The 18,824-nt window shown below is 37.3% G+C and overlaps 1 protein-coding gene across 1 annotated transcript in view; it reads right to left on the minus strand.

Moving 5' to 3' along the window:
• Positions 1 to 668: 668 nt before the first annotated feature.
• ccdc69 (coiled-coil domain containing 69) overlaps positions 669 to 18,824 on the minus strand; it is a 36,618-nt gene continuing 18,462 nt past the window's right edge. The window contains exon 7 of the mRNA XM_028459150.1: positions 669 to 833. Coding sequence (XP_028314951.1) covers positions 669 to 833 — 165 coding nt within the window. The remainder of the gene's footprint in view (positions 834 to 18,824) is intronic.

The following is an 18,824-nucleotide window of genomic DNA, read 5'->3' on the forward strand; positions in this document are numbered from 1 at the left end:
GTGTGTGTGTGTGTGTGTGTGTGTGTGTGTGTGTGTGTGTGTGTGTGTGTGTGTGTGTGTCCTCTCACAGTTAGTGCCGAGCAATGAGCCATGACACACACACACACACACAGGTGCAGCAATGTAACTATTTTTCTTTTTCTTCATAGTTGTTGCTTTAGACGACAAAACAACAACAATAATTCACAAAACACAAATTAACTATAATGATAGACAAAATGACAAGAAAAATACACAAAACAGTAACATAATAACATAAAAAAAGAAAACAACACAAAATAACTATAATTAATATTATAACATAATAACTACAATATAACACTCCTAATGTATTAATGGTTCTGACCTCTGAGACACAAATAACTTTTCTCAGTCTTCATCATTTCATTTGAAAAACTAAAACAATAAAGTATGAATATTCTCATAAACATTCTTTATATTCCTGAACTGACCAGAAACAGACTCAGACTGAACTAAAAAGCAATGATGAAAGAGTTTTTAGATGCTGTGGTTGAGTGTAATCCCCACGCTGACCACAGGGGGCGATGATGAGAAACGCGTGTCTTTCGTCACTCGCTCTGAGCCACAGCAGGACACGCGTGTGAAACTTAGTGTAACCATCGCGCAACATCATCCCCGATAACGACCAGCAGCTCGTCCTGGTTTCATCACGTCTGCGTTCCCACGAGGAGCATCTGTAAAGTCTCCACATAAACGGACTCGTTAAGGCCACCGCGACCAGCAGCAGCCGGAGGTTTGACCACCACGTCTCTAACCACGTCTGAAAGCGTCTCCGCTCTTACATCAGCTCCTATCAACGCTGAGTTCATCTGCTGTCGGAGGAGAAACCAACAGGCTGTGGATGACGAGAGAGTTCAATTAAGTATTCCCACGGGGGGGGGGGTGATGATGATATCTGCCTTTAATCTCACACACACGCATGCACACACTCAGTGGGTAAAGCTGTTAAAATCAGATGTTTGTCTCTCTTTCTAAACAGTTGATAAAGTTTGTTAAATTTTCAGCAGAAACAACAACATCCAAACGTTCAGATGAAAAGTCGCCGCTCGCTGTTTTTCATTCACGTTCACACTTAGTTTCACACATTTTAGCCCCAGAGATAAAATGATTTTCAGTAAATTGTTGACCAAGGTTTTGTGTCTGGCATTTTGTTTGTTTATCAGACCAGGAATTTGCGATGTTGCGATCGCAACTATTAATGCAAATTCTGTCCAATCAAATGTTCTGCAATTTTAACTACTCTCACTAACGCCACCTCGTGGCTGAATCGTCCACCTTGTGTAAACCACATCAACTACTGAAGCCGGCAGCCACCATCAGCCCCTGGGATCCCCCAGAATCACCATTTAGTCTGGTTACAAACTGTATCACAACAGCCAAACAGTCAAATGTGTCTCACGAACCCAAGTGTTTAATGATCTCCTGCTGCTCTAGAACAGTGGTTCTCTAACTGTTTAGGCTCTAATCCCCCCTTTGTCCGACTACAACATTTAGCCTAGAAAACTATTTAAAAACATCTACAAATCATAATGATGGAATGAATGAGTATGAACACATTTTAAAGCATCTCATTTTGCAAATAAGTGAAATAAACAGTATTTAATGCAGTGGTTCACAACCTTTTTTGTATCGTGACCACATTTTGATATTTATATATATATTAGTTGAACTACATTTACAAAATGAAAGTATTTAAATACAGTTGTTTAAGATTGTGTTGTATTATTTTTATATTTTTTCAAGAATAATAAAAAAAATCAAAAATCTACTTAATTCTTTCTGAAATTTCAGGCTCACCCCATTTAAACTCCAGATGGTCCCAAAATCCTGAGGTAAAAACATTGATTTAGTGGCTCCTGAAAACTTTTATTTCTATAGGGTTTTTTTTTTGTTTTTTTTTATCATTTCTGGTGTTTTGACACCCAACACTGACTCTTTCTTTGATTATCCCCCCCTTACCCACCCAAACCATATGTTTTTGTTTTTGTTTCAAAAACTTAATTGTTATGAAATAATTCAAAGGATGAATTCGGGTTTTTTGGCAAATTGACAAGTTTAGGCAGTTATCAAAATAATAAAGCTTTAAAATGACAACTTTCAGGCATTTCAGGCTGCAACAATCACAGAAATTGACCAAGAAATCATGGGGGGACTGATTTGTTGAATTCATAAATACGCCTTTGATAATGAAACCTTGACCTGCTCTCTGCAATAATAATAATAATAAAAATAATAATATTAATCTGTATTTATAGGCGTGCACACGTTCACTGACTCCCTGGGGTCGGCATACATTTTTCCTCCTTTTTTCATTTTGTCAATATATCCTTTATATATGACATGTGTTGTGAAATATGTGTAATATTTGATTATTTCACACAAATGTATCAATTTCACAGAGCTGTCGTTAATTTCATCTTTCTCCTGTTGTTCTGTTTTGTGTATTTTTGTTCCGTCTGTTTTGGTTGAACTGGAACTGGTTTGAAAGTGTGAGAATCTGTGATGTCTCAGTTTAGGATGAAACATTTAATATGAATACAAAGTCTAAGGCTGACAGGAGAACATGTGATCGAATGTGTTCACTGGTGAATATTACGAGTATGTTCAGTGGTTGGTTCTGGTTTCACGTAAGTCTCTAAAAGTCGTATTATTTTGTTGACGTGGAGCGTTTGTTTTTTTTACTCCGTTTCTCCTTCCTTTCATAAAACTGTCAGAAAAACAAACGGCCTTCCCTCCTTTTTGTCTCTTTCTTTATCGTCTCCAAGTAACTCTCAGAGTAAAAAGCCTTCATTTATCTTCTACACACACACACACACACACACACGTCCGTCTCCATCATCCTCAGGGTACATTGATCTGCAGCACTCCGGAGAGTATTTATTATGAAAAGCCTCATTTTTTAAGCGGCCTCTTTAGAGCAGCGGAGGTCATCAATCAACCTGGAATCCATTATTGCCGTTACATCAGCTCTAAGTGGACACAACGGCTTCATCCAGCATCGATCCCGTTACGTATCTTTATCTAGTGGTGGGAGGAGTTACCACCAGTAACTGAGTAAATATCTGATCACACTTCACGTTAATAATCAACCTCATCATCAATCACTAAAACACAAACAGATAAAACCTTCTGACATCACGTACAGCATCAAGCTTCCTTCATTAGTGTCAGATTTACTGAGTGATATCAGTAAAAAACTAGTATAAACCAGTACAAACCAGAATCAACCATGGGATTGTAAAGTATTACACCAAGGGCCGCATTTGGCCCGCAGACCACCAGTTGACCAATGCTGAGTTAGGAGAAAAAAACATATCCAAGAAAAATCCTGAATAAGGCCTTTCTGACATTTAAATCTCACTTATTTTCCTCACAGCAGTGTTACCTTTAAATTGTCACACACACACACACACACACTCTATAGACAGGCCGTAGTGGAGCGTGAAATGAAAAGCAAGAGAAGAACAATGAAACGGGAGCAAAGTTGGGAAATGGTCATAAATATTGTAAATATTGTGTTTCCAAAGAGATTTAAAGGCTTTGTTTTTACATCAAAGCGTCACAAACACTCCTTTATGTGATGGATCACCATGGAAACGACTCCGCACAAACAGCAATAACACTCTCAGAACCTTCAGTCTGGATTTATTACCAAACATGATTTATTCAACCAGGTTTATTCCACATCTAAAGGGTTCCGTGCAGAGTTTGCATGTTCTCCATGAGGCGGGTATTGGTCTGTGAATGTCTAAACCAATCAGTGAGCTACATTTACACACACACACACACACACACACACACACACACACACACACACACACACACACACACAGAGTGGACAGGCTGCTGTACTTCACCACTGATTTCACTATAATAGTGTTGTCCATTGTGTGTGTGTGTGTGTGTGTGTGTGTGTGTGTGTTCATTTTCAGGTTTTCATACTCTTATTTCTTGTCTTGTCTGATCCTAACTTGTCTTTTTTAGCCTTATGCTAACTTGTCTTATCATAGCGTATGTCGTTTGTTTTTTTCTTGTCTTACTTTTTCCTCACATTTCTTGTCTTATCCTAATGTTTGTTTTCTTGTCTTGTCTCAACCTAACTTGTCTCATCTTAACCTTTTTTTTGTTTTGTTTGTGAATGAAACATGGACCAAACCTGGTCTCTACAGTCGATGTTCCTGCTGATAAGAAGAATCTTCTAGTGTTAGTGAGCAGTGAAAACCCAACGTTCCTATTTGCACTGATGTCACTGACGTCATATTTAACAGGGTTTATACTTTTAAGTTATACTAGATCTGCCTCCCAATGCCCAACTGACCAATTCAAGCAACATAGTTACACTTTAATCACTGTTAATACTGTTTGAAGTACTCCTGTACACTCAAAATTTTAACTTTTCAAGTGACAGCTCCCCCGTCCATCACTGTCTGTAGCGCCGAGACAGCAGCCCCTCCCCCTGCTACAGTGACACGGCTGTACACTTCCTCAACTTAAAGGGGACATATCATGGTTTTAAATCCTTCCTTTTTACATATAAATCATACAGTTATGGTCTATATAAAGCTGAACTGCAATGCTTGGGTCTGAATTCCTCATTATTATAGCTCCACCCCTTTTCTACCCCTTTTCTGATGTGCTTCTGAGAGCAACTGGTTTTGGTGCTGTCTCTTTAAATGCAAATGAGACACTTCATACCCCGCCCCCTCTTCAGGTGACACTCGGTTCAACTCCACCCTGCTCGGCCATTTTTGTAGTTTGATAGAAGAGATACGGCGATGTAGCGGAGCATAAACTTATTATTCAGAGGTTATTTATAAAATGTCAACAACGTTAGACTTGTCCATCCAGCCTTACATGTTCCAGCCAGAGTCTGACCCAGTGGAGCGAGATGAAAATGATGATGATGAACCTGCAGAACCCTAACAAGTGAGCTAACACAAGCACCGAGCTAACGCTAGCGCCAAGCTAACGACACAAAATGCATTTTAATACAGTCTTTTCAAAGACAAAAACGTCAAAATGAAATGACTAATGAAAACTTTAGACTTAAATTAAATCACGTAGGCCATATCATCAAGGATCTAAAACGAGCACAGCGCTAACATATGAAGACGGTGCAACTGCTAATGCTAACAAAACAATGACAGGGACGTCTTATCATCACACTTTTTAGCGTTATTTACAGCTTACCGAAGTGATCTGTTCATCGTCTCCAAAGATAGAAGGAATTGAACCCTCAATCAGACAAAGTCTTTCTGTAAATCCTTCTTTATACTGGTGGAGGTTGATGAAGCAGTCATCATTGAAGTGCTTCACACACACAAATGACCTTATCCACAGATGTGGTACATTTCTATAAAAAATAAAACTCAACCAGACACTTTGAAAAGGTTCTGATGCTGGGAGACGTTGTAATGAAGTGTGTGGGTTACTACATCCAACAACCCAACATTTTGACTTATCCTCTCGTAACTTCTGCATCCTGGAGCTTGGACTACAAAATAATAATAAAAATGGCGGAGTGTAGGGCCTGGAGTCGATGTCCTAATTTGGCAGTTCTGCAGCAAATACTGTGATGTAATAGTTCAAAAAACGTAATAGAGAATAGAAAAATCTAAACAGATTGAAAAATATGAGCAAAACAGAATATAAAGATATCTACGGAGCACCTGAAGAGATTAATTTGATTTTTTCTGTACTTCACAGCACTCTAAATATACAACAAAATGCATTTACGGGCTAAAAAAGTGGATTTAGCATGATATGTCCTCTTTAAAGGACAAAATTAAAGTGGTTACCTTCTTGAATGAGCCTACATTCTGAGTGAACTCATCCTTTAGTAACTCCATAAATTGATCATTTTAACCGTAAAAGTAGAGCTGTCTATGATAAGTGCTGTAAACATACGGCCGGAGAAGAAGTGATGCAGCCCTCTCTCTCCCCTGTCAAGATAAGCACCCCTGCACTAAAAATGTTAAATGCTAAATAAATAGATTTATTTGTTGGAATTTATGTGTCTTTTATCAGATTTTAACCAAACCACCGCTGCCGCTAAAGTCTCACTCTGAACTGAGTTCAAAACTTTGCGGTTGACAGCTGCAATCCATTGTTGGCGTCGCTTTCTGTCAGCTGGGAAACGATAAAAGGACAACCCAGGGACTTTCTCTTGCCTATTTGTCCATAGCACAGCAGTGGAACACCATGGGATTATTTTGACACTCTATTTAGTAAAATACAGGCAAGGCAAGGCAAATTTATTTATTTAGCACATTTCATACACAAGGCAACTCAATGTGCTTTACATGATAAAACATTCAATTGTTTAAAATAAATAAGAACATTTAAAATCATCAGTAAAATCAATTAAAATCATCAACACATTACATCATCAACATGACCATAAATCTCTCTCAATCATATGCAGGAGAGAAAAAAAGTTCCTTTAACTTTGATTTAAAAATGTTCACATGTGATGCTGACTTCAGCTCTGCTGCAGTTTGTTCCACTTCTTTGCAGCATAACAACTAAACACAGCATCACCATGGTTACTGTGAGCTCTGGGCTCCACTATCTGACCTGTGTCCATAGATCTCAGAGACCTGCTGGGTTCATACCTGACTAACATCTCACTGATGTATTCTGGACCAAACCCATTCACACATTTATAACCAGCACCAGAACTTTACAGTCTCCTCTGAGGCTGACTGGGAGCCAGTGTAATGTGTTCTGACCTCTTTGTTCTGGTTCAGACCTGAGCTGCAGCGTTCTGAACCAGCTGTAGATGTTTGATGAAGACCATTACAATAGTCCAGTCTGCTGGAGATAAAAGCATGGACCAGTTTCTCCTGATCTTTCTGAGTCATTAAACCTTTCACTCTGGAGATGTTCTTTAGGTGGTAGAAGATGTTTTTGTGATAGATTTGATCTGATGCTGAATGTCAGATCTGAGTCAATCAGAACACCAAGGTTTTTGACTTGGTCTTTATCTTCTAAAGATCCAGACTCAGATACTTGCTGACAGCAGTCCTCTTTTCATTGTTACCAAAGACAATCACCTCCATCTTGTCATGGTTTAGTTGAAGGAAGTTTTCACTCATCCATCAGTTTACTTTTTCTAAACAGTGGGTTCAGTGATAGATATAGTTGTGTGTCATCTGCGTAGCTCTGATAATCAACCTTACAGTTGTGTAAAATGTGTCCTAAAGGAAGCATATACTGTAAAGCAGGGGTGGGCAAACTTTTTGCCTCAGGGGTCACATGGACTTTTAAAAATTGACAGACAGGCCGGGCCAGCACCCAATGCATACATACATTCTTCTTCTTCTTGTCTAAAGTTCAAATTTATAAAATTTCATAACAAATCAACCAAATGTGTTACAGATTTGCAACTTTCACCCAAATTTATCCCCAATTCTAAAGAAACGTTTGTACATTTAAGGAGAGACAGGCCTGTTAGTAAAGCAGAGCTTCACAGAATGGAGACATGACAGGTTGAAATTTTCAATTTCATGTCAATCTTCTTAAAAACCTTAATTCATCGACAATAAAGATCATTACTAGACAAATTTAGAATCCTAAAATGTATCAGAAATTAAAAGAACATTAAATTAGGACTGCATTAGATATGTGACTGGGATCAAAATGTAACGTGGAACCAAAATGTGAACATAATGATTTACGTCAGCATGTGAAGTGGAGCAGAACCATAAATAAACGTTTATTATCTGATTTAAGACGTTTATTTACTTTTTTGTTTTATTAAGGTTTTTGGCGCAGATTGCAAACCAAGTGTTATTGTTTCCTGAATATTTGGATTGCTGTACTTTTACAGTTGTTTTTTTACGCAGGTAAATCATTTCATTTAGTTTTTCAGTTTTTATTTATTTATGAAATATACTTGCATTATGAAACATGATGATACTTATTCACCATTAGTTCATTTCATACTTTTACTGAATTTATTTCTTTTATTTTTGGTTTTCTACTGCACTTTTTACATTTGTTTTTTTAATTCAGATAATGAGTTTAATTTAGTTTTTTTGATTTATTATGAAATATTATATTACTTGTTCCGTGTTGGTTCAACACATTTTAACATGTGTTATTTGTCAGAATTATTTGGGGTCAATGGGCACAGGTGGGACTTGAAAGTTCACATAACACACACACTATTTATATATATATATATATATATATTGTGTGTGTGTGTAAAAGTAGCTCAGTTAAATAAAAAGTATTTGCATGAAAAAACCCTCCAACATAATTTGTTAATTATGGTTATTATCATAATAGCAGCATGTTTGGAGGAAAAGTGACGGTGGATGTTTTATTTCTTTAAAACCACAACAGTTTCTTTGCCAATAATAAGACAAACAGCCTTTGATCAGACTTCAGTGAAAAGTATTTACTTGTCCATTCATTATTAAACACTCACTGTCAACTCTTCTTTTCTTTGGGCCACTCATTGTTTAGATGTGTATCGCTGTGTCAGCGCCGCGGTTTTGCTCCGTCAACCTCCTGTATTCACGTGACACCACGTGATCCCACAATAAAACATAAACAAACAGCTTACTTTGATTATCCAACGTGGAAGAACTGTTTGTCTGGCCAGATATCCAAGTTTCCGCTTTTTCCATGAGTAAGTTCTTCTGCCGCTTCTTTTTCTTCTTCTTCTTCTTCTTTGTGGGTGTGTTTTGGTGGCGACCAATCTAACTCTGCTTTATTCCTCATCTTACATTTTCTGTCCATACCCAGTAGGATGTCAGGCATTACAGGACTACGTCAAAGGAATGCAGTCATAATTATGATATTGTAACGGACTGAGACCCAATGTAGTTTAATCAACGAGTGTTGTGGTTTCCCATGGCCGTGAAGGCATCATCGTTACATGCAGCTTTCTCTGCCAATGTTCGTCTTTGTTTACATGTGTTCTGCATGTTGATTGGCTGGGAGGCTGGAAAAGGGCGGGCGTAAGCAGAGAACGGGTGAACATTTGGTTCCAACGGGTGTTGAGATAAATGACGGAGCAAGACGGTTCAGTTTGTGTTTAAATTGTTTATTTTGGCTTCGGCGGGCCGGATTAAAAAGACCAACGGGCCGGATGTGGCCCACGGGCCGCAGTATGCCCACCTATGATATAAAGACTAAACAGAAGAGGTCCAAGAACAGAGCCCTGAGGAACCCCACAGGACATTGGTAATCTGTCAGATTTAATGTTTACAATGTTTACAAAATAACTTTGATCCTCCAAGTAGAACTTAAACCATTACTTTAACATTTAGTCCAACCCATGTTTACAATCTGTGCAACAACATTGTATGATCTACAGTGTCAAATGCAGACTTAGATCCAATAGAATGAGAACAGATACTTTTCCTGAATCAGTGTTCAACCTTATGTCATTGATCACTTTGATCAGATCAGTTTCTGTGCTGTGATGAGAACCAAAACCTGACTGAAATTTATCAAATATTTTGTTGAATGTTAAGAATTGACTCAGTTGGTTGAAGACCACCTTCTCAATGATCTTGGCCATGAATGGAAGGTTCTGATTGGTCTATAGTTAGCCAGTATAGAGGCATCCAGTGTTCTCTTTTTAACAGAGGTTTCACAGCAGCTACTTTCAGGGATTTTGGTACGGTGCCTGATTGGAATGATCAGTTAATTATCTGATACTAATCAGTGATAAATGACTTTACAACAGGTTTAAAGAAGTTTTGTGTCAAGGCAACATGTTGATGGATTCAGCTGCTGAACAGTTTCCTCTATTGTTTTTGGGTTCACTGTAATAAACTCTAACATTGTAGTTGACTCCTCCCTCAGTGGTTGAAGCTGTTCAAGCTTTTTGTTATTTTGCACTATCATCTCTGTGCCACAAGCTCAAACTGTCCAAGCTAAGTGCCGTCCAAGATTGCTGATAAACAAAGATTACATGACCTATAACGTCATCTGCTAAACCTTATAGTTAAATAGTCAGTGAAGGCATTGCTCAGCATCGCTCCCTGGTGGCTCTACACAGCGCTGCATTATTTTTAGCAGGAATTCACACACAGGTGGAAAAGGGCAAACTCTGCTGGTGACGTTCGTCTCAGGGAAGTGGAAAAGGTCACACCGTGTCTTTAAACACACTCTCACACACACACACACACACACACACACACACACACACACACACACACACACACACACACCGGAGGGCGCTCTGCTTCTATTATTCCCACAGGAGAGAAATCTTGTAAACACACCGCACTTTGTTCAATGCTCTCTTTGAAAAACTTTTGTGTCAAACTCCATCAAATCTGACAGGAGTTTAAAACACAAACATCTGCAGAGGCTTCACGTCTTCCAGATGTTTCCATCAAAAGTCTCCTGACCTCCAACGAGCTCTCAGAGCTGACGTGGGAATGCTCCAAGAAACACAGCCCCTGAATGCACCACGGTTGCTCTGGGACGCTGACAGTGGAGCTCAGGTGTTTTATCGTCTGCTGCTAATTAAAGACTTCTCATTCATTTAGAAGCTGATTGTTTTTTACTCCCTGCAGACGACACCTGAACATCCACAGGATTAGCAAAACAAACTGAAACAGATGTGAGTCTGACATTTGAAGGTGTTTCAGCTCCGGAACAGACTCAGGACAAGCAGACGAACGTCAACAACAAACGTCTCAAAAAACGTCTCAAAAAACGTCTCAAAAAACATCTCAAACAAACGTCTTAAACAAACGTCTCAAACCAACGTCTTAAACAAACTTCTCAAACAAATGTCTCAAACCAACATCTACAACAAACGTCTCAAATGTCTACAACAAATGTCTCAAACCCAAGTCTTAAACAAACATCTCAAACATCTCAAACCAACCTCCCAAACAAACGTCTCAACAAAAGTCTCAACAAAAGTCTCAAATGAATGTCTCAAACAAACGTCTCAAACCAACGTTTCAAACCAACATCTCAACAAACGTCTCAACAAATGTCTCAAACAAACGTTTCAAACGTCTCAAACAAACATTTCAAACATATCAAACAAACATCTCAACAAGCGTCTCAAAAAAACGTCTCAAATTAACAACTGATTGGACAAAATGTTCAAACAACTGCTACAGAGTCTCTTGAAAACGGTTTCAAGACATTATTATTTAGTGTGTTGCTGTCATTTTGCCTCGTGTTCCTTTTATATTTTCTTTTCTTTTTCCGCTCCTTCTGTTGTTTCTTCTCTACATTCTTCTTTCGCTGTGTTTGTCCCTCACAAATGATCCTGACGCCTTGCTCATGCTAACGCTAACGATGGCAGCGAGCTGCGACGCTGTGATTGATGTTTGACATTTGGGCGCCGCAGCATTGCTGGCTCCGCCCCCTCAGCGACTGCCTGCGGGGAAAGAGAGCAGGACTGAACCTTTCAACAGTCCTTGTGTTCTCATTAACCTGTGGAATGAGTTCAGCCACGCGTTAATAGTCTGAGAGCCACCAAGAATGCCAAGAGGTTGAAAGGGCCGATTGGAGAGACTCCATGGATGTTCACGAGATGAGAAAAACTCAGCTCGTGAACACTTATCATCATCCATTCCTTCAGAAAGATCGTTAAAATGATTCAATTACAGAATAAATACCAATTTTGAAAGAAATAATTCAAATAAATAATCTCTCTTCAGGTGTAAAAATCCTATTTTTAATACAGGGTTGTCATGTTGACGCGTTTCAACTCAGATTCTTCATCAGGATGTGATTAAAAAAAGTAAAAACAGGTGATGCATACAAAATACATACAAAAAAACCCATACATTTACAGACAAGCATTAGACATATTAAGAGATATTTATTTCATCACATGAATACAGTATATGATATTTATAATTTTATAAAGATTATACACATCATTGTATACCAAGAAACTCATCAAGTAGTTCATATTAATGTATTATATTCATTATCAAGAAAATGTTTTATATATTTCATTGTTGATCAAGTAGCTCATCAATTTAATATATTGTATTTATTATTATAAACAGATCGTATATTTCATTGAAGAATAAATAACTCATCAAATAGCTCCCACAAGTGTATTTTATTTATAACTATAGAGAATGTTATACATATTTTTAACAGAAAAATCAAAAACCGAATAAGCAGCATTTTTCTGTTTAAAAATTCAATCTTCTGTTTCTGTAATATTTGAACAAGTGCTTTATATTTTAATCTCACCACACAGAGGGAGACACACAGGGGGGCAGACTTTTACTACCGGACAAAAAAAAGAGAAATTACATCACAATACTGATGAACTGGTGAATTGAATCATTATTAATACATGAATAAATCAAAACAAATAATGGATGTTAATTAAAACATGTGCATGATATGTGATTAAAGGAACCAGAGGTGGTGTAATGAATCTACTGGTGCTCCTATTTTTTTGTGATCAACTTTCTTGTGTTTTGATGGCTGCAGTTAGTGGCTAGCGGCATTTATAACTTGCAAAGTAAATATTTTTACTGCTCTCAAAAAAGCTGCAATTGTTTTTGCAAAAGTGTCACATGGTAGAAGTTCTAACATCTATTGTTCCTCCACCAGCCTCACAGTCAATAGTAAGTCACCAGATTATCTGGATACTATTTGGACCGTAACACCATAACAAAACATAAATGTGAGCAGCTTTTTACTGAAACATCCACAGACTGAATGAAAACATGAGCAGAAAACTGTGTGAGGAGACCTGGTCCTGGAGAGGGAAACCAGGTACAGCGGACCAGGTCTTGCTTTAATATCCAAATATCACAAACAGAACAAAAAATATTTTTCAAACAGAACAATCTGGTTTTTGATTTTTATGGATTTCTGTTTTAATTTTAAGTCAGTAAAACAAAATAACCACAATGTTTATGTGTTATTTTGATTTGGTTTTAAAATGGAATAACCAAAGAACGAAGGATACAAGGCTTTAAACAGCTCGATTATTATATTATATTTATCATTATAAAATAATTGTTATATATATATATATATATAATTGTAAATGGATTAGCTCATCACAAGGGGACATAAGGAAAAAAGAAAAAGCAACATATCCAAAGAACACCTACTGTATAATGAATGAATGTCTGTCTGTTGTTGAATAGAAGTGCTTTTAAACACTGGGTCAGTCTGACAGTACACCTCACTGCTGTCATGTTAATATACTGGATATTAACATGAATTGTTGCTACTGTTCTACGGTTTACATGCAGCGCTTTGCTTTTCACATCAAGGTTCCAGAAAACATCGACAAAGCAAACAAACTGCAGCTTTCACACACACACACACACACACCCACACAACCTGAGGCTGTTATTACTGTAGCAGCACACAGCTGTGTGTGTGTGTGTGTGTGTGTGTATGTGTGTGTGTGTGTGTGTGTGTGTGTGTGTGCGTGTGTGTGCGTGCGTGTGTGTGTGTGTGTGTGTGTGTGTGTGTGTAAAGGTCCAGTCGGAGCCTGTGGCTGTTTGTTCTGCTCTCAGTCTGAGAAGCAGCTTCAAATGTCACCGTGTGTCGGTGAGCAGATGAAATAAATAATGAAGACGTGAAAGGAAGGAGAGCAGCTCCAGGCTGTTTGTTGTCAACAACAACAGCAACAACAACAACAACTATACACCGGCTCTACAGACAGTGAAGGGAGCTGTCGTTTGGTCGCTTGAAAAGTTAAAGTTTTTCAACATTGAGAAATCGCACAAGTTGGGTCGCTTGAAGGGAGGTCGCATCATTTTCATTGATTTTGAACGCAATCGAGTCGCTTCAGTCGCTTCAGTCGCTTCAGTCGCGTTCGGCTTCAAAATCAGTTAGTGACAGATGACGTAAATGACAATTATTGGCCTTTATGTTAGGTTTCAACTAATTGGCTTACAAAATAAGTGGACTCAGCATGTTTAGCAGCATCTTTATTATTCCCTCCCCTAAAACATTAAAAAAAAAAAACTTATTTTATTTTTTTTCCCTGACACCTTCAAAGAAATTGTACGCACAGTACGTACAGGATTCCGGCTGGCGGCACCACTGATTACAGCAGTGGTCCCTTTAAGCCCCCGACCCCTAAAATAAAGGTTTTAGAGAGCGGGGACCTCCACTGTAGCTGAAGGTGGTTGAACACAGACATGAACATTGAAGAACAGTCATGTGGAGACAGGACCATCTATAAGGGGGAATAAAGGAGAGATTTTTGGGGTCCATCCATAAAGTCAGTAAAATGATGGTCCATTGTTCTATGAATCTGTGATAACCACATTTATTTATTCATCTGAATAATATCCACTGTTATCCAGGAATGTTTATTATTATTATTATAGTCATCTTAAAGATGGAAATCCTGGTTTTAATCACAAATAAAATGGGTTCAAAGTGACCAAAAATGGTGGAAAAGGAGGTGAAAAGGGATTTTAAAAAAACACAGAAAAATACATTAAAAGGAGCAAAAATATGGACAAAAAAGTGATGAAAATAAGTTAAAATGTGGTGAGTTTGGTGTAGTTGCAGAAAAAGGATGAATCGTTCCAAAAATATTCTTAGTTTCTTGAAGGCATCTGGTGACCCTCTCCCAGTATCTTGCGATCCCAAATGGGGTCTTGACCCAAACGTTGAGAAACCCTGTTTTAGAGAGAGATGGAATATAAGTGAAGAAACACTGAGCAAATATTGAGGAAATAGTAAATGAGTAAATAAATACCAAGGCATACTGATCACTTTTAGATTCCTCTGAGGAAGACTGACAGTTGGCAGTCAAAGATCAAAGTACATTTCCTGAAAAAAGTTCTCTGAATAATTAAACCCTAACCTATTATTTCAAAAAAGAAAACAAAATGAACTTGCTGTGTTAGATACATTTAAGGTGAAATAAATACAAACAGGAGTCATACAAAGCTAAAGTATTTAATATGATTTGTGCATAATGTGGGTAAATGTCCCTTAAACCTCTGGTACATATCAGTATCTGAGAGTGGGAGGAGTTATAGTTAACATTAGATTCTACAGGCAAAAATACATATTTACAGATGAATAAATGTTATAATAATGATGAATTTTCCCCCTCCTGGTGTTGTGTGTGAAGCTGTGGAGCTGTCCTCACTGTGTGAATATTTTCAATTCAATTCAACTTTATTTATATAGTGCAAAATACAACAAAGTCATCTCAAAGCACTGAACAAAATATAAAGTCTATAGTAAAAAAGAAAAAGTATTTAATGCGATGAGGCTGTTTTCAGTGTTTGTAGCTCATTAATTAATTCATAATCCTCTGAAGTCAAAGCATGAATGTTGAATGATTCTCTGTGAACTGATGAAAGCAGCTTCACTGGGAGTGAAATCATAGTTTAGTCGCACATTTGAAGATAAAATTCATTAACATTAATATTTACATTAAAAGTTTTTATATTAAAACAAATTTTAAAAAGTCCAAATTAGCTCAATTTTAGCACAAATGTGTGTCATATTATCACTTTTACATGTTTTAAAACTAAAAACTAACTAACAAACTATTTTCAACCTGAAATATGAAAGTTCACGTCGACAGCATATTTGGAGTTCTGATTTAGTATTTATAGTCCTGTCTTTATATTTATAGTCCTGTCTTTATATTTATAGTCCTGTCTTTATATTTATAGTCCTGTATCCTCCATAAATTGATCATTTGAATTAAAAAATAAAAAAAACATAATAAAAAACTACTGTCTTCTATATGTTGAATTGAATGTAGCTAGCAGTTGTTACATAAATGACCTTCAAAGTAAAAGCACAGTATTTTTATTTTTACTTCTTACTCAGTAAAAATGTGTGTGACCACATGTTGAGAACAAACAGAGGAAATCATCTGTCATGTTCTTATTTCATTCCCAGTCCACTGCTGCCCTCTAGTGGTTATTACACGGCGTCAAAGAAATTGGCTCCTCGTGTTTTTTGCCTTTCCTTTGGATCTTTGTCATATTTTCTCCAATTTTATGTTTTACACTAGCCTTACCTCGGTTTCGGGGCTTTTCAATTTTTTTCGCCCATTTTTATGCCTTAACAACATTTTTTTTTTTTTTTAAATAATTGTATTTTTAAGCCTTACTATACACTTACCTCTGAATTTTTTGGTGTGACTGTGGCTAAGGTGGTAGAGAGGTTGTTTTCTGATTCAGAAGTTGGGTGTTAGATTTCAGTCTATACCTGTCGAAGTGTGAGGTGTTTGAATTTTTATGCTTTACTATAGCTTTACCTAAGTTTGAAATGTTTTCCCCAAAGTCTATGCCTTACTATACCCTTACCTCCATTATAAAGCATTTGAATTTTTTTCTCCAAACGTATGCCCTACTATAGCCTTACCTCCGTTTTGAGGTGTTTGAAATTTTTTTCGCCAAAATGTATGCCTTACTAGAGCTTTACATCCATTTTGAGGCGTTTAATTTTTTTCTTCGCCAAAATTTATGCCTTACCTCTATTTCGAGGTGTTTGAAAAGTTTTTGCCAAAATTTATTAAGGCGTTTGAAAATTTTTCAACCGTTTTTATGCCGTACTATAGCCTAACCTCCGTTTCGAGGAGTTTGAAATTTTTTTGCTAAAATGTATGCCTTAATATAGCCTAACCTCCGTTTCGAGGAGTTTGAAGTTATTTCGACCATTTTTATGCCTTACTACAGCCTTACTTCCGTTTCGAAAAGTTTGAAATTTTTTCGCCCATTGTCATGCTTTACTATAGCCTTACCTCCGTTTTGAAATGTTTGAACATTTTTTGCCCATTTTTACGCCTTACTTTAGCCTTACTTTCGTTTCAAGGAGTTTGAAATTTTTTCGCTAAAATTTATGCCTTACTATAGCCTTACCTCCGTTTTTAAAGCACGTATCACTGGCTGCTGTAAGGACAGTAAGAGGCTGACAGCCGCTCCTCACACACAAGTACCGTATTTTCCGGGATATTGAACGCACCATTATATTGGTCACATTCCAAGGTTTGAGGGTGCCCTTCAAATGACTCAGCCAATCAGAACGGGCAGGTATAGGTGGGGTGCTTTACTCTGGTTAACTGAGGTTTCCGTGTATTCTGATCAATTTCAACGGACAAGTTTCCATCTATACATTAAGTCTCCTCCTCACTGCTCCACGTCTGCATATTAGTCTATTTACAGCTTTTTATGGTCACTTTTTACTGGATCCAGACTGATAAACTGCTCCGTCCGCTCCCCGTGCACCATCGCCTCAACAACATCGGACTCTGAGTCCAGACACCATCACTTCTAAACCAACATAACGTGGTTATTTGGCAACTTTATGCTGTTTATTGTTTCTTTCTATCATAAACTGGCTGATTTGTGTGTGTGTGTGTGTGTCAGTTACGTCAGCTGTCAGGCTCAGAGTCCTGTGTGTGATCATTCCTCATAAACCAAGGAGCGCAACATTGAAAAGGCTCCGATCTGACGCGGCACAGCGTAGCGTTCTGAGCGTTGTGTAATCAGTACCGATACGGCTGTATTTGGTATGAACCACTATACTGCCCACCTCTATAATGATAATAAATATACATTCATAACCGAGTCTTGATCGGGAGATAACGTCCAATTCCCATCGAGTCTGAAACCATGTGATCCTTACTTTATTCTGTTGCTTCTCTACGTCTGTCTTACTTTGCCTCTTGCTTTGCCGTGTAACCGTTAAACCTAACGCTGTGATGGAGACTTCTGCTGGAGCTAGGGCTGCACAATTAATCAAATTTTAATCGTGGTCATGATTAAATTAACCTGATCGTCAGCAATATTTATATTTAAGAAGGCTCTGCTGCATATCAAATCAGGCATTTTATTAACCATTAGTCAGTGGCAGCTTTGAGTCTTTTGGTGAATTGATGAGAGCTCATTTTATTTTGTGAAAGCACTCTGTAATCATGTATGTATTCAGTTAAGCAGTGGCACATTTTAAATTCTTGGGTTAATTTTTTTTTTTTTTTTTTTTTTTGGTATAGTTTTGATTTAAAGCTTCATTTTGCACTTTGAACAGTTCATATGTTGTTGGTAAAAAGTAATGAAAAAGAAATACAAATTTTCTCTAACATGAATAATAATTCAACTCTCTTCAACAAAATGTTTATTTTAATTTTATTTCAGTTCTGGACGGCCCCTAAATGAAACCTATTTAACTTTTGACCTCAGGGTGTGAGGGGGCGCTAGCGCACCATCTGTTGAGAGACGACTTCCGGCATCCATTTTGAAGGCGAAACAGATGAACTGTGAATCAACTGCTATTGGGTGTGGGATACATATGTATGTGTATATACGTATATATGCATATGTGTGTATCCATAAAATAAAGAGTCCGTCTTTAAGACTGCTCTACTGTAAAGTGTCTTGAGATACCATTGGTTATGATTTGGAGCTATACAAATAAAGATTGATTGATTGATTGATTGATTGATTGATTGATTGATTGATTGATTGATTGATTGATTGATTGATTGATGTGCATTATATTTGCAGTAATTTTTAGAGTCTAATGATGGTCTCAACTCAATTTTTTTCTTTTTTTTTAAATTTTTGAAAGATTTTGGGTGATTTTGGTTTTTTGTCATATTTTGTCCCTTTTTGCTTTCTTAGCCCTGTTTAAGTGTGTGCATTATATTTGCAGTAGTGTTTAGAGACTAATTATGGTCTTTACTCATTTTTTTTTTTTTTTTTTTTTTTTTTTAAATTTGGAAAATATGCCTTACTATAGCTGTACCCCCGATTTTGGGTGATTTTAGTTTTTTTTCATTTTTTGTGCGTTACTGCTTTCTTAGCCCCGTTTAAGTATGTGCATTATATTGCAGCAGTAGTTTT

The sequence above is a fragment of the Gouania willdenowi genome, chromosome 10, assembly GCF_900634775.1.
Source record: "Gouania willdenowi chromosome 10, fGouWil2.1, whole genome shotgun sequence".
Lineage (NCBI taxonomy): Eukaryota > Metazoa > Chordata > Actinopteri > Blenniiformes > Gobiesocidae > Gouania > Gouania willdenowi.